Source organism: Anguilla anguilla, chromosome 11 (genome assembly GCF_013347855.1).
Source record: "Anguilla anguilla isolate fAngAng1 chromosome 11, fAngAng1.pri, whole genome shotgun sequence".
In the NCBI taxonomy this organism is placed as follows: domain Eukaryota; kingdom Metazoa; phylum Chordata; class Actinopteri; order Anguilliformes; family Anguillidae; genus Anguilla; species Anguilla anguilla.
In genome coordinates, this window is record NC_049211.1 from 20,052,130 (window position 1) to 20,079,132 (window position 27,003).

The following is a 27,003-nucleotide window of genomic DNA, read 5'->3' on the forward strand; positions in this document are numbered from 1 at the left end:
TAGTGCATGACACCGGTTTGTCTGGTTTCCAAGCAGGAGCTCAAAGAGATGCACTATTCTTTTTTTGTTTTGTTCAAGTTTCTGAAATTAAAAAGCTTTCTTTTTTTCCTTGTGCCTGCCTGCCCTATAGGGTAGGGCGAAGTCATAGGTGGTGCTCCGATGACCCATGCTAACCTTATTGTAGTTCAGCAGTTCCATTGTTGGGGATACTCTAATTCCATGGCAAGAGAAAGTGCTGATGTGCGTTTACAGCAGCAGCTTGCTACTTGATCATGTTTCAGAAGCAACCAATCAGCTGCTCTGCTTTGAGTATAAACAACTGCTTTGAGTTTTATGATCATAACAACATTCTCTTCTCAAGACGTAAAAGCTTCTTAAGTCCAAGGCTTCCCCCTTGCATTGTTTTTTCAAACAGCATCATAACTGAAGTCATAATAGAAAAGAGTCATGCAGATATGAATGCATGTCTCACACTGGGTAGCTAGTGGAGGTCATTTTCCAAGCCACCACACGATGGCAAATCTGTAGGCAGCTGCTTCAAAACTCGATGCTGACAACTAAGTCAAAGTGCCTTTAGAGTGAGCTCAGTGCAACTCTCCCAGTGAAGTTTTGCACACATACTCACACACATGCACACACTCTCTCTCTGTCACATACATACACACACACCCACACTCTCTCACCGACAAGCACATACACTCACAAACAGACTGTCACACACACACACACAAGCACACATGCACAAAAATGTGAACACACTCTCCAATATATAGAGAATCAGCCATGTTTGAGAATGTTTTCCATGTCCTTTTGCTGTGAAAAACAGAGTCAGCCAGGCCTTATCTCTCATGGGATGCCACTGGTCTGATGATGTAATCAGGAAACAAAGAGGAGTGTGCAGCTGTCTGAAGGTTTGAGGAAGGTGTCTGGCCAGCGTATCTGTGTGCTCCCCTGCACAGGAAGTCCAGGGAGAAGTGTGTGAGGCAGAGGAAGTGGCAGGATGATGCACTGTATCGGTCTGACAGCGCCACCGCAGAAATGTTTTTGTGGCCAGAGGGAGCAGGGCACTCCTCCACACAGGAAGTCCACGGAGAAAGACGATAGTCATTTGTAGATCGTTACAGGATCGGGGGCCACCAGGGCTCTGCTCCTGTCTTAACCCCCCAGCCTCACAATATGGGAAAGACTGACCTACACCTTCCTGTTATATATCAGAGCTGTGAGCTCATCCCAGGAAGAGCCGCTCCCACAGAAGAGGAGCTGACTTCATGCGCTCACGTCCCACGTGCAGCGGGCTGAGGACCTGCTCCGTCTCCTCTGCTTCCGTCTCTTCATTTTCACCTCCTCGCGGAATGCCTCCATTGATTAAAAGAAGCTGAGGATTTTGATTACGCAGCGTGTGCATTTGCACGTGTGCGAGTTTTCTTCGGTTGTTCTGCCCTGCAGGTGTGACATCCCCAGAAGGAACCCGACAGTCAAATGAGAATCCTGCTGATACCTCCTGACCATCCAATCATAATCCTGCAGGACGCTCACCCCCACAGCTTGCTCTGTTTTTCCCCTCTCTCTCCGTCTCTATATATACATTTATATATCAAAGCCTTCTGTCCTTCTGCTAAAGATATCATCAGGTTGATCTTGTTTCTTTGCTCCATTTTCCATTGTAACATGTCTTGTGGTAGTCATTACTGGCACATGGAGTGGTTTGTAATATTTTGGTTCATGAGACATTCTTTCTGAGCTCAAAGGCTTGCATGATGCGGGCTTGTGTTGGAGAATTTTCTATGCTGGTGGAAAAGTACTGTTGCAGATGGATGGTTTTATAATGCACTTTGTCGCATTATGTATTCTGTGTGTGTGTGTTTGTGTGTGGGTGTCTGTGAGAGAGACTACATCCATATGTACGGAGGACATGTTTATTTGTGTTCCCCAATCTGGGCTGCATCGGCCGCGTAGCCCTTCTCTGCCTCTCGTCGATGTGAATGCTGTGGTGGTATTTCCTGTTTGTGCTGCGAGAGACGTCCTTTGAACCTTCTAACGGAGCCTCCCCCAGGACCCCCTCACAGACGGGGCCGTGGCCCCTCTCCCAGCATCCAGTGCCTGCGCTCACACAGCAACAGCCTGCATCAGGAACATGAGCACAGCCGGTGTGGGAATTTGAACCACACTCTGAATGGCTGTGGCGTTCCTGTTTGTGTTCCAGACACGTATACACATGGGTCTCTCTGTATGTCAGGGAGGGGTTTGTGTCAGTTGTGAGTGTCAATACCGTTAGTGCCTGTGTAGAGGTTACCTCTTACAAGAGTCCAATCCTTCTCTACGATATGTAAAGTTTTTAAGCACACCTGGCTCTCAACTTTAGAGCCCTGATTATTTGCCCTTCCCAGTGGAACACATTTATGAATATCACACTTTTGTGTAAAAGCCAACACAGCTGGCATTAAGAACCTTATTTGCAGTGCGGAGTGGGGGAAACTTCACAATGTGCTGTTATCTAGTACTACGAGCCGCTTTCTGTTTTAAGTGCATGGCGTAAACAAGTGAATTGTTGTGCTGCCACGTCTGGACTCATTCCACACTGTTCCTGGTAGATAGTGTTCTGCGGGCCATCGTCCGTCCTCTCGACCCAGTTGTTTATTGGCCAGGCACCGTGTTTCCTTAGCAGTTCGAAAAGATTGTTGACATTTGAAGCCGTGTGATAGGAGCCACAATGGATGGCTCTGATCATAATGTGAGGAGAGAGAGAGAGACAGAGAGAAAGACGGAGCATGAGAGAAAAAGAGGAGGGAGGGAGGCAGGGAAAGGGAGAGGAAGAGGAAGTAACTGCGGGTCAGTGTGGAGTGCAGGCCTCAAGGGCGTTGTTGCTGTATTGTTTCACATGCTGAAAGTCAGTGCGCAGTGGCAGAAGGCGACGGGGGCGGAGGAGGGGTGTGTGTACGGGGGGGGCGGGGGGGGGGGGGTTGCAGGGCCTGCATTCCTGCTACCGTAACTGGGAAAACTGAAGCAGCCTCCGCCTTTTTCTCCTTCTTCTCAAAACTCCACAATTGCATCTAGGCGCTGGTGGCAGTCTGCAATTAAAAGCAGCGAGTCCTTTTGTCTTTGGGCGGGTGGCACACCAGGACCTGTGAGTAATGAGCCAATCGAATTCAGGCACACTTTAAAAATAGCTGGGCAGGGAAGCTCCTGTTCAGGGTCTTTGGTTTTGTTTTATTTGGTATCACTTTATTAATGCTCCTGAGCCGACAGGAGGAACCCAGAGCTTTCATCAGTGCCTTACTGGCCCGCCATGGGGGAGCAAGGGGGGGTAAGTACACTCAGATCTTTTCAGAATAAAGGGGGCTTTTCAGGTGGTCGCATGATTTGTACACTTTTGCCCTTGGATCAAGCGCTGGATATGACGGCTTATCTGAAGGGATGGCTTTTGTGCTGTTGCTGGAAACCGTTTAAAGTGTTGAGGAGCTCTGTTTTTTATTGTCAGTGCTGGGGTCGAATCGAGGCATGATGACACCCGTTCCTGGGGTAGCTTTGAAGACACAGTGTCCATCTCTGTAGTGGATTCTGAATGCGTGAAAGTGGATTGTAGTTGTGATGAAAATATAGGCATTTCAGGGCTAGCTTTTCCCAGAAGCTGTTGCTGTGTCTGGTGAAGAGTTGATGAACGAAGTGAAGCTTCACACAGGAATGAGACACAGAACACAGTTGCCAGACTTTCAGTATTGTGCAAACTTCCCCAACAGATTTATGGTAATAATTGTGATTACTGTTCTAAAATTCGAACTTAGCCAAGTCACCGATGGGGAAACCTCGGCAGTGGTTGAATGGTGAATTAATGGTTTTAATCCCACTCTCCTCTGAGAAAAGAGCCCAAATTTAACCCGGAGCATTCCGGGGTTCAGCTTAGGTGGCTTTTTCCCGAGAGAATGGTTCTGAAATGAAGCCGCTTAAATTCCTGTTTTTGCGTCCCTGCGTTTTGACCTTTGCTGAACACACTGTACCATGTTTCCTGTTGTGTTTCTCCTACAAACACGGTACTCTGTCCTGGAAAATCCAGTTCATGAGTAGTGAAAACAGGAACTCCGGAAGGGTGTCCTCTTTTTACTGCACTGTGGTACCGTCTCTCGAAAAATGCACTTTGTTTTCCCTGGTCAGCTTTGACAGCCCTGCCACTGCCTCGTTCTGGAAAAAAAAACAGGACAGTTTAGTACCTGCCTCCATTGGAAAGGAATAGAAGATCTTTAAGTTGCTGCAATGCAGAGTCGGGGCAGCAGGTTTTTGTTGGTCGCTTTGTGCCTTAAACAGAAGTGGCTGCGTCTTTAATTACTTTGACCAACTGCTATTTAAAGGCTTTTGTTTAAAAAAGGAAAAACCTAGGTCAGAGCATTGAAAGACTCGCAGGACTTTTTTCCCCCGGTTTGGAATGCTAGGTATGCATTCTCCTCTGTAAGATATGGACAAGTAAGCTTTTAAAAATGTCACATTTTTCCAACTGACAGAAATGCGATAGTATTTGGGATTAAGCGGATCAGTTAATGCCCGTTTTTGTCTCGTACAGGGAACCCGCACAGAGATGGCAGCCAGCTCCTGGGTCGAAGGCAGCCATGTTGGTGAAGGTCAACAGCATTGGCAGGAACCAGGCAGCGGGACCCACTAGTGCCCTGCAGCTCGCCCACCAAAAGAACGGCAGCACTGCGAACTCTCCTGGCAGCCGTCCGGTGGGGGGCTACGTGTACCCGGGTCAGGCCGACAAAGCCACCCCTTCTGGAAAGATGGCGGCGCCCGTGGACTCCAGGCAGGCGCTCCACCTGAAGAAGGCGGATAACGGAAACTTCTGCTTGGTGATGCCCAGCAGCGGCAGCTCTCCGTCCGGTCCCGCCTACCAGGCCCCTCTCCGCCCCCAGGCCAGCTCCTCCCGGCCCTCGTCGCCCCAGTACGGCGCCACGCCGCCCATCTACGACGAGCCGCCCATGGAGTCGCCCATCTACGACGAGCCCCCGGTGGAGATGGAGGTGGAGGGAGCGCACGTCGCGAGCCGGCCCTCCCCGGCCCACTTCACCCCCACCCACAGCCTGCAGAAACAGGGGCAGCAGCAGCCCAAACTGCTGCAGTACCCCCCCTCCCACCTCAGCTCCAAGCACAAGAGGACCCCCTCCGCCACCGAGTACAGCCCCGCCGGTCGGGAATGCATCAAGCACATGGTCAACGTGGACCCCGGCGCCTCCAAACCGGGCGCCCTGCCGGGCTCCCCCGCCCCGGCCGAGCTCCCGCCGGGCCCCGCCAAGACCCCGCAGAAGGAGGTGGCGCTGGAAAAGAAGCAGTCCTGGAGGATGCTGGAGGCCAACGTGCTGAAGAGCATCGAGGCGCGGCACAGCCGGCAGAACAGCCTGGCCTCCCAGGAGTACCCGGCCGCCGCCACCGTCAACTACCAGGACTCGGGCTACTCCACGGGCCCCTCGCCCAGCCTGCGCCGCAAAAACCGCCGCCGGCAGATGGCGGGACAGGGCCGGCCCGGCTCGGTGGGCAGCAGCGGGGAGCTCAACGCCCTCAACGAGAAGCTGATGGCGGAGATGCGGGCCGTGGTCAGCCGCTCCAACACCGTGCGGGGGAGCAAGGCCAGCCTGGACACCGAGATGTCCGAGAACTCCATCCCCCGAGCGCGCTCCCCGCTGGACTCCCTCAAGAAGTACGCGGGGCGCGGCGGGGGCAGCCGCGGGGGCTCGCGCGAGGACCTCTCCGCCAGCAACCGCTCCCTGCACCGGGCCGGTAACCACGGCGACGTGCCCCTCTCTCCCCTGGCGTCCGAAGGGATGGGCAGGCAGAAACGGACCTACGAGAAGGTGGACTCCCTCGAAAAAAGCGTAACCAGCCAGATAAGCCTGTCCTCCCCCGAGCCTCCCAGGTCCCCTTCCCAGGTACACCCCTCGCCTCTGTGTGTGTGTGTGTGTGTGTGTGTCTGTGTGTGGCCACGTGTGCTCATTTTTGTGTATGCTGTCAGCCAGTACAGGCAGTCTCACTGCTCCCAGTCTCATGTGAGCGTCCATTACACTGCAGGTCAGCTGGACTGTGCACTGTGGCCTGGGACTGTCCATCCGCCTCAGTAAAAAGCTGTTCACATGTCTGTTTTTTAGAACAAAGACTGTGCTCCCAATCAGAGATGTATTTTATTTTTTCTCTTAAAGTTTGTGTGGAAATGGTCCAATATGGATGCCACTGAAAAGAAGCCTTAGATCCCATGGTACAGAATAGCCTGCATTCTTCTTTCTGATTCTCCTCCCTCTCCCAATCCCCCTCCTAAAAAAGTGTCTCCGTCCTGTCTCTGCAGAAACAATGCAGAATGAAGCTGCCCGCACTGGGCTTCCTGTTGCCAGAGTCAGAGCAGGAAAGGCAAAGGCACTTACTTCAGAGCCTCGCTCGGCGCTAACATTTACATTTTACTTGTATAACAGTTTTTTTTTTTGCTTTATTAAAAGCTTTCGATTTATGTTGCCGGGTGTATATTGCTAGCCGGGGGTACTGTAGTCCCAATAGGTTTTGAGCAGCTTTAATCAATACATTTAAACTTTATTTATGTATCGGTAAATAAAGTGTATGTATTTCGTTTTAATTTCAGTCCTTCTGCGCAAGTGGTTATTCATACCCTGGGAGTCGATTCTGTGAGAGGGTTTTATCATTGCCGCAACCACCCCCATAATTGCGAGGCCCAAGCTCGGAAAGGGATTTAAATACACTGCGAACGACAAGTCATCCAGTCTGATTATACGTTTGCGGTAGACAGGAAAATAAACATGAAACAGGCAGGAACTTTGATGGGGGCGAAGGCTCTATACACAAGGTGTTGCCTGGCTGTGCAGATGCAGTCTGCAGTGTAATTGATCTCTCAGGGGAAACGTGCGGCTGAGACGCAGGACAGAGTCCCTCTGCCGTTCTTCGGTGTCAGAGCAAGTCGATAATAGCGGGGTCTGGTGGATTTATTGGCCTTGGAAGAATTTTGTCCCAGGGAAATGCAAGTCTAGGCCAATGGGAAGAGCTTTCACTGAGAGGCACGGCAAGTAGGTCAGCTTCAGTGCTGGAATTGGGTGAGTACTGAAATTCAGCTTCTATACCCAGTCAGCTCAAAGCTTGGTCCCAGGGTTTCAGGAATGCGATTGTGCTGTTTTTGGAATGTTTGATTCTTGCAGTACTGCTACTCTTCTGAAATTGCTAGATATGACCTTACCAGTTTGGAGTGCAGGCAGACTTCTCATGGTGATAGCCAGCTGTGTTGAAAGAGAGAGAGAACTAGGTAGGATTGTGAAGACAGGGGGAGAGAGAGCTGTGCTTTTTATCACTAGTGCAGTGTCTTGTCTTAGTTTAATCAATCAGGGTCAGGACACCAACTTGTGAAGAGCAAATGGTTCTGCATTAAAGTGTTTCTCCAGGTAACTCTGTAATGGTGACTCACTCCATTTATACTGGATGTTTATTTTCCCACACTTGCTTGAAGTAGGGTCAGTTTGGATGCTGCTCTATCTGCTCTCCCAGTTGGCTCATTTTGATTAATAACTGGAACGTAAGCTGATCTCTTTTCAGACTCCATTGTGGACTTTTAAATAAGCTTTCTCTTTTTTTCCTGGGCTTAATAAAATCATTGGCTTAGGTCCAGGAGTCCTTTTATTGGGAAACATTTTCTTTACCCATCATGAAAACTCAGGAAAGTACCTACTTTGTGAAGCGCCTTGGCGTGTTTCACACAATAAGAATGTGGTCCTGTTTGTTGGCCATTTCAGTTTGGATGTTTACTTCAGCGAACAGGGAAAAGCTGAAGGTCTGGGTGCTCAGGGTCACTACCCAAGGCTGAAACATGCTCACGTAGCCAGTGGATGGAGGAGTGACTCGCCCAAACCCCACGCTAACATATGGTGCAAACAGAGACGCTGGCCGTTGGACTTGCACTTTTTGTACGTCGCTTTGGATAAAAGCTTCTGCCAAATAAATGTAATGTAATGTACACTTGAATTTTAAAAACGACGCAAACGGCTTCGTTTTGAACAGATGGGAAACACATGGAGAGGTTTTGTTTGTGGATGGATGCGGCGGACGTGGTTCGGAGGGGGGCAGCAGTATTTAAACACACGTGCGAGCACGGCGGAGTTGCGCTGAGCCCTGTCATTTGCCCTCGTCAGGTTCGTGAGTGACTTGGCCGGATCTTCCTCAGAGGGGAAAGTGCAGAACGCCCTTGAAATTGTAGCTTTAAGAACGCCGCCGCGAAATCGCTTCACTGTGGCTGCAGCGAGAACTCAAACGAACAAGTAGCTAACGATGGCATTTAAAAAGTCATTGTTGAGCAGAGCTGCCCAGAAAAAGACACATTATGAAGGTAGCCGTTTGAAAGCACTTGTAGTTAATGTGGCATGAATGCTACAGGACGGGGTCCCGACCCTGGACCATGACTGACAGGCCTGAGCAAGGCGAGCCTTCCTGAGAGCGCGGTCTCCGCTCCTGTCGGCCGCCCAAAACGTGTCGCCGGGGCGTGACTGGCCCTCGTACCCGCCCGCAGCCCAGGAAGTGGGGCCGGTGCCAGGCCGTGGCAGAGCTCCGCAGTGCCACCCCAGCCAGTCAGGAAGACGGAATGCTGAGGCCCATATGGCCCGGCCGCGCCTGGAGAACCCTGCATTGTGGGAAGGGATTTACGAACCGGGAGGGCAGGGCGAGCAGACGGGACTGGGCGGGGGCGGGTTGCGGTTATGCAGCAATCAGATTAATTCTAGCATGACAAAGCCAGAAAGTCCTAATCTTGTCCTCAGATGCTCGCTTGACAGCTTGTAATTCCCTGGATGGGCCCTGCTTAATTAGACACTTAATGAGCCCTGTGAAACTCAGCTCTCATACATTTTATCCTTCTACTGCTGGTATTTCCCCATCAACTAACCCTTCACATGGAGCCTGTTGGAGTCTGTAAATAATACATTCTGATATATATTCAGCTTCTTAGGGCCAAGATTGTAGCGTGCCCTTGTTAGCTCAAAAGCATTTAGAGATATTTTCCGTAAGTCCACAGAGGAATTACAACATCTTAAGGGAACAAGATATTTGGAAATGGTAAAATTGATCTTATATAATTGATCATATATGCTATTTATTTGATCATTATATGGTGCAACCCACTACATAACCTGTTTGTTAAATGTAGATGTGAAACATTTTTCCAAACAAACATTGGAAACATTGCTATCTGCATGTTGTGATCCTGTCTGTTTTTTTGTTTGTTTTTTTAACTGGTTGTAGAGCTGTATGCCTTTATTTATGTTTTTTCCTTTCTAAAGGCCTATAACGCTTCTGTTAAGTAACTCAAGTTATAAAATATCTCCCTTTCGAGGGCATAGTTCTTATGCTTCTTATTACATTAACTTGATTACAGCTATTTCCAGGCGGATGTTGCCACAACAACAACATTGTGTCATGTACCAAAATCCCATTTGGGTCAAAAAACACGGTCTTTATTAGATTTACACGCGTAGATGAATTGTTATTTTTTTTCCATAGAGTAGCATTACCAGTCATTTAGACAGAGGCAGGGAGGGGAAGGAGCGTTTATTTCCATATTGGGTCACCTGCCTGAGGACTGAGTTCTGTGTGAGTGTTTCCAGGTGCCACAAGCTAAAAATGACTGAACTGATACTGCAAACAGCCATCTAGACTAGCGCTCCCTCTCCCCTCTCTTCCTCTATCCCTCTTTTTCTCTTTCACCTTTCTCCCACTCTCATCTCTCCCTTCTTACTCTTTCTGTCCTCCCTCTCTGCCTTTGTCCCTCTTTCATTCCCTCAGTCTTTTCCCTCTCTTCTCGGCCTGTCACTGTTATCACTCTTCTCCCTATTACATTCCTCCCCCCTTTTCTGCTTTCTCTCTATCCCTCCTCCCTCTTCCCTCTCTCCTCTTCCCCTTTTCTTCCTCCTCCAGGTTCTCTCCCTGTTCTCTGCTCCCTTGCTGTCCTGCTCCCCTCTTCCCTCCAGTGCCCTCCTCTTCTCCTGACCTCACTCCCTCTCCCCCGCAGGCAGGAACACTGGAATCCAAGGGTCAGTTGGATAACGGGTCTCAGGCTGGCGGCACCGTGCGAAGCGGCACGCTGGGCTCCCACCACGCCGGCACCGCGGGCGCGGGGGGAGGGGGGTACCAGTTCCCCTACGCCACCCTGTGCAAGCCGCCTCCCGACATCAACATGGCGGACTGGGCCAGCAAGAACCTGAACATGCACACGCAGGGCATCTTCCGCCGCCGCGTGTCCATCGCCAACATGCTGTCCTGGAACCGGGGCTCCATCAAGAAGCCCATGCTGATCACCAGCGACCGCGCCGTCAAGAAGGAGGCCTGCGAGATGTTCAAGCTGGTGCAGGCCTACATGGGCGACCGGCAGGCCCGGCTGGACCGGCGGCACGTGGCCCTGCTCATCGTCACCAAGTGCTGGAGCATGCAGGGGCTGCGGGACGAGCTGTACGTGCAGCTGGTGCGGCAGACCACCGACAACCTGAGCCTGCGCAGCCTGGCCGCCGGCTGGGAGCTGATGGCCATCAGCCTGGCCTTCTTCTCCCCCTCGCCCAAGTTCCGCCGCTACCTGGAGGGCTACATCCAGAGGCACCTGGAGCCCGGCCACGACAAGAAAAGTGAGTCTGAGCCTGACGGTGGGTGCGCTTCTCTCTTCTCTGCACGTGCACGTGCACGTGCGTGTGCGTTTCAACACGGGTGTTTGTGTGTGTACGCACGAGCGTCATGCGTGTTTGTGTGTGTGTACGCAGGAGTACATGCATCTTCGTGTGTGTGTGTGCACGAGCGCATGTGTCTTTGTGCTTTCCTTCATGTGTTTTTGTGTGTACACAGGAGCGCACATGTGTGCATTTCAACCCGTGTTTTTGTGTGTGTGCGCAGGAGCGCATGCGCATGTGTGTGTTTTCCTATGCCTGTTTTTCTCAGCTGTTTTCCTTTAAAAATATGTTTCCTGAGACAATGGTAATTTTAGAGGTTCATGCTTCTAGTATCCCCTCCACCCTACCTCCCCCCCCAAAAAACAACAAATGAATATTAGTTTTAATGCTAAATATACCATGGCTCTTTTCCAAGTAAAACAGGATGCCAAATTGGAAAAGTGAGAAAAATAATGAGGAAAAAAATTTGAGGTGAAATGTCATGGTGAGCGGAACAACAGCGCAGAGTTATTTTGCTGTGATTGGAGATGATCTTTAGACGAGGCCTTTTTGTTTTTGTTTTAATGCAGTAATGCAACACATAATGGAGCAACAGGACATGAAGAACAAGAAGAACTCAAAGTCCAGGAAGAAGAGGAAACAGAACAATGAAGAGGAAGAAGATGAGGGTGAGTTTCACTTCTCTTGCTTAGCGTCAAGTGGGTACTAAAGTCCCAACTGGCCTTCACACCGTTTACTGCACACAAGGGCAGAACAATAGCAGGCAGCAGAATTATATAAGCAGTCACTCAGAGGTATGGCCATTTTATTTGGAGGTGGGTAATTTGCCCTGTCTGATGTAGGAGCGATCCAGTCCTCCTGTCTGCTGCAGTTTAATTCATTGAATTGCCTGACCGATTCAGAATAAAGCTTTGTCTGTCTTTAGCTTGGTTTGTCCACTCAGCCTCTACCTCAGCAGTTCTGCTGTGATCTTGAAGGCGGGGCAGGTCAGACGCAACAAGCAGGGATTAGAACGCCGAGAGCAGTTAGCTGTGGTGTAAACTTTGGCCCCCTTGGCTGGCCTTAGAGCCAAGAGAGATCCATTAAAGCGTTCTATGGTGGTGGCAGCCGAACATGGCCAAGCAGCGGACCTGCCAGGGAGGTCGAGCGGCACAAGCGGGCGTCTCTGGCCGCGTTGGTCCTCTGGCTCTTTTCAGCGGCGTGTCACGGTTAGCGCGCAGCGATTAGTTCAGGCAGCGTGACAGTCTACCAGTCCCACGCTTCCCTGGCCCAGCGCCCTACCTGCCTGGAAGAGGGAGAGAGAGAGGGGGGGAGCTGGAGAAAGGCAGAAATTCAGGGCCTCCAGCGTGATGCCCTATTCAGGGTACTTTGTGGAGCGGGGTAAACAACGCCACTCCCAAAGCGCCTGGCAGCCGTGCCGAGAGCTGGGCGCACCAGTTGTTTTTGTGTTCTGGGCCCTTTCATTCGGAGCTTGTGCACAATGAACTCTTTTCAAGTCGGAAGGTTCCAAAAAAAAAAAAAAAGCTGTAGGCCGATAATTGGAGAGTTTCAATAGAGACGCATATTAATTAGCCTGTAGGCCAGACGCACACAGGGACCCCATTCACTGTAGCCTTCCTATCAGGAGCTATAACTGGCTCTGAAGAAACAAGTTGGGATTGAACGGCCAACAGAGCCAAGAATAAGGCACTTCCCCACTGTTCAGGGTTTGTAAAAAAGTATTTTTAGAAGGGTCTGCCAGTAAGACCTGCTGGACTGTATTTGCATTGAAATCTATTGTCTATGGTTTGAAATAATTGGCTATGTTAATGCAAAATACATTATGCAAAAGAACAATAGACAGCATTTCAGAGAAACTTAGTAATAATCTTGTTTGATGCTGCGCTGTTGTTGCATTTGTGGATTTAAGAGCAGGTGTGTGTGTGTGTATGTGTGTTTGTATATGTGATTACACACATGCATAAGGTCTGTTGGAGTCAGATTGGCTGTGCATTTGTACATGTATGACTGGGGCTTGTTAACGTCTGTGTTTGCGAGTGTGCGTGAGAGCATGGGGTCAGCCCATAGGCTGGCAGGCTCGTGAATCACCAGCCCTCACCCACTCAGTGGTCTCACATTGCCACCACCAGTGTAGATATGGCCTATATCCCAGAATCCTCCCCAGTGTACTGAAACCCAAAGCGCCAGAGCGGCTAACCCATAGCCTGTTACGTACCCCCTGCGTCAGCGACCACATCAGGGAGACCTTCACACCATGCGTCAGCGCCCGCATTGTAGAGGAAATAAACACAATTAAGGAGCGATCGGGAGCTCTCGCCAGCCTTTGAGAGGAATGCTCCGGACGATCACCGGGAAGAGCTGTTGAGTCACTGGGTGTAAAACGGCAGAGGCCAGACCCAGGCCTCCCACTGGCCGGGCCGCAGGACAGAAGAGCCAGTGTTGGACGGAGACCGGAGGCCGCGGAGCCCTCTTTATGGGAATGTGACTGCGCTTGGTGACCCAGTGTCATGCGATCACTCCTACATTGCACTGGTTCTCCTAGGGCTGGGATTTCAGTCAAAATGCAGGACAAAAGCAGTGTTTGTGGGGGTTAGGGGTTCTCATAGCTATTAATCAAAGGGCGGGGCCGGGGGCCTGAGGCGCTTTGCGGGTACCGTTTTGGACACGTGAGAGTTGGAGGGAGGCGAGGGGGACGTCCAGCGGGCATGAGGGATGGCACCACGGTGCCCGGCCCAGCTGCTGTTTTTCGGGGGCAGGGAGCCCCCCGAGGGTGGAGAGGCATTGTGCGGGCGCCAGCTTGAGGCCTCAGATCCTGAGCGCGCCGTTAGAGGAGGAGAGGGGGGGGAGGGGCTTCGCGCGAGCCGCTGCCCTCCGCGCGGCGTTTGGAGAGCGTGCGGCGGACAATGGGTCCGCCTCCGCTCTCAGACGGGCCGACGCGGCGTGGGCAGAGGGGCATTGTGTCGGCCGAGGTGGGCAGCTTGGGAAAAACATTCCCCCGCTTAAGCCCCCAGCCAGGGATTGCAAAGCGGCCCCTTTTGTGTGGGCTCAGAGCCGGAGGATTAAAACCCCAGCCATTACAACACCGCCCATTTGTATGCAAATATGGGAGAGGGGGAGGGGGAGGGGGCGAGTGGAGGGGTGGGGGGGGGGTGCTTGTGTTTCTCCTCTCTCCCTGCTCGGCGCGGCGTTTTATCTCATTAGACACATCAGCACACTCACGCTGCGTTTGGTGCTGAGAAGGGGGCGGCGCTGTTCCAATAAAAGAGGGCGTTGAGAAGCGAATCTCTGATGCTCTTTTATTGGCCTGTTTTCAACACCCCTCTCCCCCGTCCTCTCTTTGAAGGACCCTTCCCTCTCCCTGCCTGTTTTGGGTTGTTGTGACATTCCGCGGGGATTTGGCCCACTCCGCGGGACGCGGCAATAAAAGCCCGGCCGGCTCGCGGGCCTTTCCCGGATTCCACAGAACCGCGCTCTTCAGGCGACTCTTCCTGTTCGCACCTGCGCTGGGGTGACTGCGGCATGGCGGTGAGGCAGCATGGGAGTTCTACCAGGCCAGAATACATACGCGGGAAGTGTTTGTGGAAAAAGATGATGTCGTAGCCCAGGCCCCCCAGGGAGGGCCTGCATGCAGCGCCCCCCCCCGCTGAAGAGCACTGTAAATCCAGACTGCACACACCGTGAGACAGGCACCCTCACTCTGATGAGTTTATGTCTCTCTCTCTCTCTCCCTCCCCCTGTGGAGGATTTATGAGCAGTCTGTCTCTCAGCGCTCAGCGTGGGGAAACATCTGTTAGCGCTTATTAGCGCTGATTACGGCAGCGTCGGCCAGCGAGCGGGCCCTCCTCGGCGCTCCCCCTCGCTCGGCGGGGTCCGCGCCCTGACCCGCGCGCCTCCCTTCCACCCCGGGGCGCGGCGCCGGAAGCCTCCGGAATGCAGCCGGGAGCGCTACAGCGCGTAGCGCAGCGCGGAGGTGAACCTGCGTCCGCCCTGAGGAGCTTGCGCGGTGTCTGCTGCGCTGGGCTGGTCGAGAGGCCAGTGTGCCTGATGCCTGCCAGCCTGTGTGCTTCAGCTGGTGGGAATGCTCTGACATGCTGTGTTTGTGAGGACATATGCCAATATCATGAGCTTCAGAATCCCCTTCTACATCCAACTAGGTTTCTGTTTCTTTGCCTTCGAGCTGATCCTCACGGAAATGTCTGGAAAACCCCAATATGAGATGTTTGATAAGACAATGGAAACAATTGTAAAAAAAAAAGAATTAAAAACATCAGATTTGGGTCGAACGGCAGCTTTGGGCTCGTTGAGCACGGCGTTGGACAGGGAGGGTGGGGCTGTGGACCAGCGTGACCGCGTGGCCGTGTCTGTGTCCATGTGGACTGCGCGCTCTGGGCTGGGCCAGGACTGGGCGCGCTCAGTGCGAGCTCTGCCCGTGACCTCCCGCAGGTCGCTCGGCGAGGCGTTGGCCATTTGCTGCACAGCTGTGCGCGGCGGGGTGTGAAGCTCTGGTGTGAACTTGGGGCGTTGCCGCCTCCTGGGCCCCGTGGCCCTGGAGCTGAGTGCTGAGTGGGGCCGGGGCCAGCGGCAGTGTGAGGCTCCTATTGTTCCTCCTCCTCTCCTCCATGTGACAGGTGGCTTCAGAAGTTCTTTCAATGTGAGTGTTTGTTCTGTCACAGTCCTGAGTCACTGCCGCCTGCTGCTTCCTGTTCCTTTTCTCTAAATTCATTTATTAATGCTGGTATTGTAAAAAAAAAAAAAAAAAAAGGAATGGCGCAGTGGAAAAGATCAAACTGAAATGTTTTCACCATGAAAACAGTACTTCTTTTATATTCATGACGTGTGTTTGAAATTAAGCCTGATATGGGTCAGAGAAAGGCATTGCATTTGTGCTGAAATCGAAGTGAAACAGTACTCTTTTTTTTAGGCTCAGTTGGCTTTAAGAATTTTAAAAATGTGAGTGATTGGCTTCAGCAGGCTTTCAGTGCTGGGCCATTACCTGTGCACCATAAATCCTGGGGGCTTTTTTCTCCAGAACTTTCTATTTGATAGTGCAGAACTGGATTTGAGATCCAGGCAAAACCAACATGGAGTGCCAACACAGGCCTGTGCTTCGGCGCCCTGGGGCTCAAACAGGCGCGGTGTTGTTACATCTGAGGCACTGAAGGAAGGCTGCTCCCCTCAGAGTTTGATCTCGGGGGAGACTGGGCTTCGGCGACTGTGCAGGGTTCCTCCGGAATGCTCCCTGCAGGAAAACCTTCAGGCTTCCCAGTCTGGATTTCTGCGAAGTGATTCACATGAAACAGGATATGCTCCTCAGTTCACCCCCTTCAGGTGTTTAACAGAAATGAAATGTCCTCGAGCATGGGAACTTTGACTTAACTCAAATTCAACATGAAAAAATATGTTAGAAAACACTCTGTGTCATCAGGGCTTTTCTAGAAGCTATTTTTAGATCTCTGAGAAATTGCTCCCGTTTTGGGAAGCTTTTTCCACTTAACCCTTAACTCGTGAGTTACAAGTATCTGGAGCCAAAAGTTTGCGTTTCCTTGGAGCCTCATAAACGCACCCCTGTGAATTGTTAAGGCGTGCGAGTTGGGAAACGTCTCGTGTTCTACTGATAATGGTAGTTTTCCGGTTCGGTGGTTTTGGCAGTTACAGTGTATGTCCCCTCTCTCCTATCCACAGGGTTGCCCATCAGCACATATGCAAAGTACTGCTACCGCAAGCTGCAGAAAGTGGCTGTGACTGGAGGTAAAAAGGTAAGCTGGAGCTTGTCTTCTTTCCGTTTGTCATGGAAATTTATGCCCCATGGCAGAATGGGAAAAAATACAACAGTTCCTCATCTGGGAAAAGCCTGGAACCCTGGACATCGCTGTCATTATGAGCCAGACTGTGGAGAGGACAGCGCTGTAGTGGAGCATGCTGGGAGCGCAGACATGTGTTAGTGATCAGAGTGGCTCTTACAGAGATGTCTGTGTTTGTCCCTCTGTGAGAGAGAGAGGCACTAATTTGTAAGCCCAGCCAAGGGCCACGGGGTTATGAAGACCCCCATGGGGCCCCCGGTGGGTCTGCGGCTCCTGCGTCTCGCCCTGCCCCCCCAGGTTAAGTGTGGGGGGGTGGGGGGCACAGCAGACAGCCAGCTCGGCACAGCCCTCCGCCCAGCTCACCCTGTAATCAGGCTCTCCACAGCCGTCCCCAGCCATTTTACTGCCTTTTTATTTTTAACCCCCACGGGCTGCGTCTACGCCGCCCCCACCACCCACCCCCCAGCGTCCCCCATGGCGTACGCGCATGACGTGTCCTCTCCCTCACCCCCCGTCCCGTGTCCCCCCTGCAGGGCCTTCGGAAGCCCACCCTGGAGGAGATCGACCACGGCAGGAACGCCATCGTGACGCCCTCGCTGTTCGGCAGCGCCCTGGAGGAGATCATGGAGCGGCAGCACGAGCTCTTCCCCAGCAGGAAGCTGCCCTGGGTGCAGGTGCAGCTGTCGCAGTGCGTGCTGGCACTGGGCGGGGCCCAGACGGAGGGCATCTTCAGGTGAGGATGGGGACTGCACGTGGCAAGGGTACAGCGGAAGGGGTGAAACCATAGTAACCAAGGCTAAATGACAGGGGAGGTGTGGTGGTCGCAGTGACCGCAGGGGTGGGGCAGGAAGTTAAGGAGTGCTGTGATAGGCAGTGATTATTGCGATAGACATAGAGTTTCTTATCTGCAGCAGCATAGTTATAATTATAACTTCCCATTAGTGATTCCAGTGTCTTTCTTTCACTGAAGATTTATGAGTGGTGTGAAAATGGCAATTAGTATCAGTGTCTCTTAAATAACAGGACAGGAAGCAGAGAGCGAGAGTGGGGTTTTCTGAGTTTCAGTTTGTTCTAATCTTTAGCCATTCTAATCACTTAAATAAACAGCCAATGTCCCAAAACCATGGTTTAATTATTTACCACCCTGACCAAGCACCCAGACAGTCAAGGAGTTTTGTTCTCGTCCTGATTCCTGAACCCCTAGGGGCTTTAATGCTGAACGTGTTCGCTCTCTAGTGCCACAACTCACACTCGACCATCGGCTAGCTGGGTGGTCCAAACAGACGATTTCAGTTCAAACAAATGTTAATATCTCCCGAAAAACATTTTTCAACAAAGCTGCTCTCTCAGCTGGTATCGGGGCGGATGGATAGCTTTGCACAAAACTGCACTTGTGGTCACACTCAAACCGCTATAAACCAAACCTAATTAGAGAAATGTTTTCTCATTTATTTTTAAACATGCAAGTGTAAACACAATGGAAACCATCCCATGCTCTATGCCCTGCAGTCCAATTAGAGGCCCACATGTGGAAGGGAGAAGATAAACAGTAGTGGTCGAATGTAGCGGCCCTGTCTGCTCTTCTCATTGGGCTTCATGGGCCCAGGTTATCGTGCTTTATCGAGGCTGACAGTGAAATCCAAGTGCATTACAGTGACTGGCCTGTTCTGCCTTTCTCAACATGTCTGTCAACACTAACTGCTGTTAATCCTGACCTTGGAGCACAGATACAAACCTTTGCTTTTGTCTTAGTGAAGGATTATGCACGTAGTCTAATATAGGAAATGATAGCACCATATGGTCGAGCTTAATATAAGGCCTAGGAAATGTATTTCTGGCCAGTTTTTAATGACATCCGGCAAATTAATTTGGACTGCATGAATTCCAGATATTATTTGCTGATTACACTCATTGTTTTTGACCCTTTATGGATTTTGATACGGATTTTTGTTTTCAAGCTGACCTGTGTAATTGATATCTCCTCAGCCATGTAAAAATGCAAGCCTACACTGCCTGGCACTTTGCACACAGGAAACACAGTCAGTAATTTAATTAGTGGAACCAAAAGGAATTGGGCTTGGATATTTTATCCAAGTATTTGCTGGGGTCACAGGGCCCCTAATGGATTCTACCATTATGGGAAGCTTGGACTGCCGGGGTACAGTACAAGTGCCACCTTGTGGCCATATGTTGTAATTGACCAAACAACTTCTGCTTGTATTGTTTTTCCGATACTTGTATTTAAATAGAACACATGCAGAGTCCACTGCAAATAGCCATGGATCACTTTCTCCCGTCATCTGTCTGATGTCTGCTCTGTGCTGTAACTTGCAGGGTGCCAGGAGACATTGACGAGGTGAATGCACTGAAACTGCAGGTGGATCAGTGGAAAATCCCGGAAAATATGTCTGATCCCAATGTCCCAGGTATGAGACCTCTGATTACAGTCCAGATAAGAGGCAGGGCATAGAATGTTCCCTGGTGGAAATAGACCCACACATGCCGAGAGAAAATTCCTGGAGGGTCACGTGTGTTTTGCTTCATATACTTAATTAGCTTAATCATTTGCTCAGTCTGACATTGTTTTTACTTTTGTAAGTGATGAATCATAACATGAGACATGCCGTTGCCCTTCCGTGTACTTAAAGTATATTTTACTGCCCTGCTTAATGGAACATATATGGCTAATAAACTACTGACAGCCATTAAGTCAGAGGAATTGGGTCCATCAATTCAGACTTACCTTTCTGTCCTACTACTCCATTATTGCTGGTCTTCTTCATAATTAATGTTAGTGCTCTCTTACCAATGACTTTGATTAATGGCTCTATCAGTATGGCACTGATGTATGAGAATATGTTAAATGATTATTTATTTATTTTTTTGTACAATGAAACTTTTCGTGATGCACTATATTCAAACCATTTTTACTATACATTGCACATACCATCTTTACCAACTTAAAAATCTTACCAACTTAAATCCACAAATGAATTTATACAAATGAAAGATTAAAAAGGACATGGCAATTTGAAAAGCAAAACCAGGCTCGGCTAAAGCATAAGCAAGGATTTTGTGTAGCAGATGAGTTCTCCTGCTGCCCCCATTCAGAGATTCCCACTGGAACTGTCAAACATGAAAGACACATCCAGCAAAACACATCAATTATCAAAGCAATGTTTTCCAGTTAGTGATACTTAATAATGACCTTAAAGAAATCTATTTCATACATTCAAATGTAGAGATCATACTGTATAACTCAAGGCACTTATAAGTGACTGAAACATTGGAATTCCTTGACAAGGGAATCTGGGTTTTCAGACAGTGTGGCTTAGTTTATAGATGGCCTCAGTGCCTGACCACACATAGCATGTAAGATTTTGTCCTCTTTTGGGGTGAAATGGGGAAGCGTGCTAGCTGCTCCCAACCCTCCATGGCAGCTGTGTGGCGTGGCTGCGCAGAGCAGCTGCAGAGGGAGTGGGCACACGTGTGTGAGTAACTGAGTGCTAAACTGTGCCGTGCTGCTTGCCTACAGCCTCCCTGCTGAAGCTGTGGTACCGTGAGCTGGAGGAGCCTGTGATCCCGCAGAGCTTCTACAGACAGTGCATCACTAACTACGAGGACCCAGAGGCAGCCATCAGCGTGGTGCAGTCCCTGCCAGAGCTCAGCCGACTGGTGCTGTGTTACTTCATCCACTTCCTGCAGGTAACAGAAAGAAACACACACACACACACACACTCGCACAGAGACACACACACACACTCGCACACACACATATACATGAACACACACACATATAAACACACACTCTTATACATACTCAGTTACAATACACAGTCACATTCAATCATATGCAGGTACAGTCACACCCAGACTCTGTACTGCAGGTCATGTCGATGCAGGGTGGGGGTGCCACTTCAGTGCCATTCTGTGTAGTAACGTGAGCCCAAAGACAAACTGTGGCAATGAAAAAGCCCACGGAAAACAGAAACTAAGATATCATCATTATTAACCAGGGCAGGCTGACTGACCTTAGCTGAACATTCAGAGAGTGAGCGCAGAACAGTCATTCCTACACTGTCCTCCTGGTTTCATCATTTCCTGTAGTGGGGTCAACATGTGAGGACGGTGTTCTTTGAATCCCGTACGGGTCATTTCACCCTTGAAACTGACATGTCTAGGACCTGATTTAGGTTTTCCCCCTTTCATGGCACCCTCACATGCAAGAGGAATCAGATTCTCCTCTGTTTTTCTGCTGTGCTTTCCTGATGAATGAGAGGTTCCTAGCCATGCCTCTGAAGAGGTCAGTGGTTAGGAGTGTGTTCCTTTACAAGAGGGCCCAGATGGGCATCTACCCTCAGTGCAGATGGAAAAACCGTAGCCTTGAGTCAGAAGGGGAGGGGGGGGGGGGGAAGCCAGCTGTTTTTTTAAACTTTGTGCACACAGTAACTTTGACATACTGGATCAGAGAGAGGACAGTAAAAAGTTTAGTGCATATTTGTTTTTTGTTTTTTTGTTTGTCAGCAAATATGAAGCATCTGTGCAGTAAATGTATTGATATGTAAAAATATTTTTTGTTAGAGGATTAAAAGAGAGCAGTTTGTATAGAAATAACAGGTATCATACGGTTGTAGAATTGCATGAAAAAACAGGCAGTAGCACGGAAGCCAAGGTTTTATGGTTTTATATTTTGCCCAAGTTGTTTTTTTCTTTTTTGTTTTGTCCACTCATTCTTCCCGTTTCTTTCACCTCTTCACCCTCCTCCCTCCCCTCACTGCACGGAGAGAGACAGGTGACGAGGCTGGGGGCACACATGATGACCCAGTGCTCTCTTCTCATCATTTGTGTGGCAAAAACGGCTCTTTGTTTTGTGTTTTTGGGTCCGACTGGGCAGAGATAATGCTGTGGTTATTAGTCAGGGATGTATTGCTGAACCCGGTCTTTGATGCTTCAGATTGTTTACATTAACTCAAATTTCAAAAGTTTCTAAACCTTTTGAAAATAGCGCAGCTGGTTCCTCTTTTTAACATGTTGGGTGGTCATGAGAGTCTGTATGTATGTGAAGGAGAGTATCCTCCCTGCCATTGCGCGGTCGTTCGCATGTACAATAGTGACAGAAAGCACAGGAAAATTATTTACTGTTTCAGGTCAGGTAGAACTGGCTGTGGTTGCAAATAAAGGTGGGAGTAAAAGCTATTTGCCAAAGCAAAGCATGACATGAAGCAAACATGACTGAAAAATGTCTTCATCAGCACAGTGTGAAACACTTTGACTTTGTGGCTCTGGCCTGATGACTAACCTGGCTGCATTCATTGTAGTTTACCTAGATGTGCCATCTTGTTTTGAGAGTTTCAGAGCTACCATAGGTCGTTAATGGTTTATATGATTTTAATTCCTGTTTTCTTTTCTGTGGAAGTAATTCTGTTGAGCCACGGACCAGAAGTCCATGGTTTACCTAAGGCAGTGGATATTGTAGTACTTTGTGATGGAAAAGTTTAATTATAGCTCCATTTTACAGGGCCTCTATTGCACAGAAGAGTATCTGTGTTGTTTCACTCACTCAGTGTTTTTTCTCCTCTTTTTCTCCAGGTGTTTGCCCAGCCAGTCAATGTGAGCAAAACCAAGATGGACGTCAACAACCTCGCCATGGTGATGGCACCCAACTGCCTGCGCTGCCAGTCAGATGACCCGCGGGTCATCTTTGAGAACACGCGCAAGGAGATGTCCTTTCTGCGCATGCTCATCGTACACCTGGACACCAGCTTCATCAAGGGCATCGTGTGAGAGGGGACCCCCAGCCACCCCTGCCCTCTCGTCCCTGCCCGGTGCCTGTCCTCCGCTCCACTCTCTGGTCTCCCATGCCGCCTCATCCGTCACTGCCGCAGTCTGGAGTTCTGGGAGTCATGTATATTTACTGGATCTTTGTTCATTTTCTCCATTCATATTTTAAATAATCTTTGGACCAAGGGGACCTTAGATGAGAAAACTGTTGTCATGCAGGTCATCTCCCAATGTCCACAAACACTGGACTGTGCTGTTAAAGTTCATCATATGAAGTGTATTGTGAATAGACAATAATGCACGAGCAGTGTAAAAAGCATCAAAGTTTGTTTGTTTTGTTTTTCTTTTTTATGTGCGAGTAATATCTATTTTAATCTGTTATTTCTGTGGTGGTTGTGAGTGGTGCCTCTTGCACTGATACCATCCAAACTGGCACACATCATGGAATGGCCATGTAATATAACCATTGTCTGTTTGTTTTCGTTTTGTTTTTAAGAAATATGTATGAAAGCAGTGATTCTCTTCTTATTATAATTTAATTCTGATTGGTTTGGTTTTTATTTAATTTAACTTTTGGGTAAAGCGAGCTGGAGACGCGGGGTGAAAGGGCTTGTGCCCAGTTCAGGGGGGCTTGCCAGGAGCAAACGCTGAGCAACTGCCTGTCTCTTGGCACCTCACGGGGAACCTATTTATTTTCTCTCCAGCACCACTACTATGGAAAAGCTGTTGACCGGAACCATTGACCACTGCAGCCAGGCTGAGGCCTGTGCTTTGTGTGGGAGAGTGAAAGGCCTTGTCTGTACACACGAGTGTAAACAACCATGGGTAAAACCGTGAGTGTTCCTTTCTGTGGTAGTTTCTAAAACAAAGGAGAATTTTATTCTGAAAAACTTTCAACTTTTTTACTGTAGATAATTACAGAGGGGTTGAGGGGCTGGGGGTGTACCCAAGGCGTTATACACTTTCCAGAGGTCCTGTTTGCAGAACACACACAGGAAAACAATTATACCTTTGAAGGCGGTTGTAAAAATGCTAATTTTAGGGATTAGCAGTCAGGCGAAAGGAATGTGAGAAAATGTGAGCGAGCTCTGTCTTCATGCAAAGCTATGACTGGATGTATGAGCTAATCAACCAAAAGTCAAAATGGTCCATCTTTTAATCAGATGGTTCATTTGTGGCAGGCTGGAAGGAAGACCAAAAAAAAAACACACATTTATATTTTTAGAAGGTATTGCAAACATAGCAGGGTCTTGCTTTTCAGAATAAACCTTGTGCCTCAAAAATGTTGATCATCTGAAATTCGTATTTCAGCTGCGTAGTGAAGAGCCCCTTTGGCTGCCCCCCAAATGTCTCTGTTATATTTAGCCGTGTGGTTGGGGTTTGGGGCCTTAAGCACCCCACATGTTTTTCCGTTTGCTTCCTTACATTGAGGGCTTTTACGCAGGCCTGTGCTGATGGATGAGGTGGGGGGGGGGGGGGGGGTGATGACTCCATGATGCATCCACAAAATGTATTTCTACACTGGCGTTCAGTGACACACTGAATCTCTTTACACTATGTGCATGTGTAGTTCTGTGCTATTGTTTGTGTGCACATGCATACCCCTGCTTGTTCCTGGAAGCTGGAATTCCTAAATTAGAGGGTGTGTGAAGCCAGAAAATGTATTTTGAGGTTAGCTAGCTTGTTGGTAGCCCTTTTCCATCATAGCTTTTCCAGTGAGTGTTTCAATTTTCTCCCTTTCTCCCTAATCATTTACTACTAAAAGTGCCCCCCTCTCAATAGCTACATCACACAGACTGCCTGTCTTCCTAACAATGCACACCCTACTAAATGTCCCGGTTGAAATGGGCGGAGTTCTGAATGCATGTGGGATAGGACTATGGGGGTTGGTGCCTGTCAAGATGTGACAAGGCTACAAAACTCATGCCAGAATGGGGAGGGTGGAACGGAGGGGTTTTTTTTTTGTTTTGTTATTCAAAAAGGAATCTACTGTCCTGAAATACTAGCTTTATATATTTTTACTGGCCATATTAACTTTTAGTAAGTTTCAAGCTTAGTAAAGTTAATGCATTCATTTTGACATAGCGATATGAAGGACTAGATTCACATTCTTTTATGTAGCTGCAGGACGTACTACCCCGCCCCCCCCCCCTCCCCCAAACCATCTTTTTGGCTGAATGTTTGAGGTACAGCATGTTAATATTTTACCATTCACTGCTTTCTGTGGGAACAATCTACAGTCAAACCAGCTGAAAGTTTGTCAGAAAATAGCACATGCTCTGCAGTGATGCACATTTCCTGGAACCTGGCCGGTCATCCAGTCTTCTCGAGTTTCACTGATGTAAATAGTGAATTGGAAGGTCTTAATTACTGTACTTTCACATCCACAAGGCTAACTCTGTTTCCAGCCTGTTTTTTAAAGATAGAAGATTTTCACTTTTTCATAACTTTGTCTCTTTGCCACTGACTGCCTGCTATCATTGCAGCCTTTGTGTTTTCTCATTGTATATTTTGCTTTCCCTTTGGAATAACTGTTTATTACGTTTGTTGAAAAAAGTGAGCTGTATTATTTTAAACTGTACCTGACTACAGTTACCTAGCAAAAAGTCGCTCTCCTGTATTGCACTTAGCTTCTCTTCCTCTGTACTTGCTGCTGTTTCCTGTATATGGATGCTGTTGGCGCTTGTAAATGCCCCTGCCAGTTTTTGATATATTGTATATGTGTGCGTGCGTATGTGTGTGTGTGTGTGTGAATACACCAAGTGACAGTTCATAATGGTGATGAGGCTGCCTTTATTTTCTCCCTAATTTCATAAATGAATGGAAAAATAAAGTTTGTAAATTTACATAATTTTCACGTGCCATGTGTTTTCTGTTTTTTCCCCACATGTACCTGCAGTAGGATATCTACACAACACAGTTTGCCTCCATGGTAAGATAATGCTACCTGCTTCCACACACAACAGTTTCTGAACTGGGATTCTGAAAACTTTGGTCCAGCACCTTTTTCCCCAACCATAGATATATTTTGTTTTTAGCCCCAGTTCCCCTTCAGATTGCCTCAGTCCACCTCCGTTCTGTCTTGGCATGCAGACATTTCTCTGGGCGTGAAACATGATTGTGTGGAGCTCCTGCACTGATTATCATGGGGGGGCGGCTTAGTCAGCTGTTCTGTTCCCATGCAACATGCCAATCTAGTTTTTTTCTAAAGTATATGGTATTTACAGAAAATGGGAGTGAGGACAAACTGCAATATGGTGACATATTCCAGCATAAAAACACATGACACTAGGAACAACAAAAGGAAATGGTGAATAGGAACCCCAAATGTATAGCACTGCTGAATATCTTAAGAGACTCTTCATAGGCATTTTTTAGGATAAATGAAGCCATGTATAGGCATCAGAGTTGTGGATTATTTCAGGGTTACTGTACATACTAGCATTACAGTTCACCATAAGGCTGGGAAAGACACCCAGACCGAACTAACTTGTTGTACCAGTAACCTATATATATATATATATATATATATATATATAAAATATGTGTATTATTTTTATCAAGTAGGGTGACATCACTTGAAAGAGAATTGTTGCAGGATATTCCATCCATGCCTTTTGTTCATGTAACAATGTCATAGAGTGAATGACCGGGGTATGCATGTTTGTACTGCTATGCCCTGGTATATCTACACCACAAGGGGGCTGCCCTCACTTTTATGGACATTTTTTTAGACTGCTCTAATAAATTGAATCTTTACTGACCTCTGGTGGACAAATACTGCCTTCATGACTTAAGAATGGCATGGATATTCCACAAGTTAGATGATTCGTATGTTGGTATGTTAGCTCGTCCTGATCTCTGGAGCTTGTAGATATTTCTATACTTGAGCACCCAGTGATTGTTCTGATTGTTACGATTCGTATCTCTGTTTAAAATCAAAATCACACTATAGACCACTAAAATGTTTGTGGCCAACTAATGCGTATTTAAAGAGCTCAACTTTCAGTGAAAGGAGAATGAACTGGTATTTTTGTGATGAGGGAGTTAACTGTTACAAGAGCAGAACAGCTCAAAGAGAAGCTTACAGTAACTCCTCACAGTAGCTCCTCACTGCTCACATTCTTTAGAGGTCACACTTTAAAATATTGCCTCTGAGTCACATTAAGTGAGTGCCACTTAGCCATTCCACTTAAAGGTTAAAGTTAATCACTGTTCAGGTAAAACCCAAGAACACCTGTGGGAGTGTCTGTTTAATTACCTCCTCTAAAGTACTATGCCACTTTATACTAAAGCCGTCTGTTATCTTTCATATGATGGCAAACACACTGAACATGTTCATTTATATCTTTAATAACCCCTGGCAAGCAGGTGACAAGAGACTGAGTGATGGGGGGGACAAACAAACCATTTAATTAGGGAAAAAATGAAAACCAGGATTTAAAACTGTCTGTCATGTGCAATTGATTATTAAACACAGACTATTGAGAACCTTGTTTTTTCTTCATTAAGACACACTGTTAAACTGCTATCATTGCAACTGTCTGACAAAAATTATAACCCCATTCAGAAATAATACGGTCCTGTGTTTTTCATCTGAAGACTAAGGCCACAACAGTAAATATGGTGCATATTTTTCCTTTAGTCGTAATTCAGTTCAATCCAAACTATGACTGTTGGCCATCAACCATACCAAGTACATACATTTTTATATAAATACATTTTTTAAATTATCTTCTTTGTTATTA

General features: G+C 48.4%; 1 protein-coding gene across 4 annotated transcripts in view; it reads left to right on the forward strand.

The window, feature by feature from the left end:
* si:ch211-218g4.2 (rho GTPase-activating protein 39) overlaps positions 1-25,106 on the forward strand; it is a 61,728-nt gene extending 36,622 nt beyond the window's left edge. Inside the window, exons 1-9 of one of the 4 annotated variants that reach the window (XM_035382318.1) lie at positions 2,952-3,304; positions 4,553-5,909; positions 10,028-10,652; positions 11,243-11,341; positions 16,356-16,429; positions 17,008-17,207; positions 18,809-18,900; positions 20,010-20,179; positions 22,064-25,106. In XM_035382318.1, the coding sequence (XP_035238209.1) occupies positions 4,599-5,909; positions 10,028-10,652; positions 11,243-11,341; positions 16,356-16,429; positions 17,008-17,207; positions 18,809-18,900; positions 20,010-20,179; positions 22,064-22,258 (2,766 nt within the window). In that variant the 5' untranslated portion in view covers positions 2,952-3,304; positions 4,553-4,598 and the 3' untranslated portion in view covers positions 22,259-25,106. Of the gene's footprint in view, positions 1-2,951; positions 3,305-3,999; positions 4,425-4,552; positions 5,910-10,027; positions 10,653-11,242; positions 11,342-16,355; positions 16,430-17,007; positions 17,208-18,808; positions 18,901-20,009; positions 20,180-22,063 lie in introns of those variants that run through there. The other 3 variants (XM_035382319.1, XM_035382316.1, XM_035382317.1) reach the window with 3 other exon arrangements.
* Positions 25,107-27,003: the final 1,897 nt, after the last annotated feature.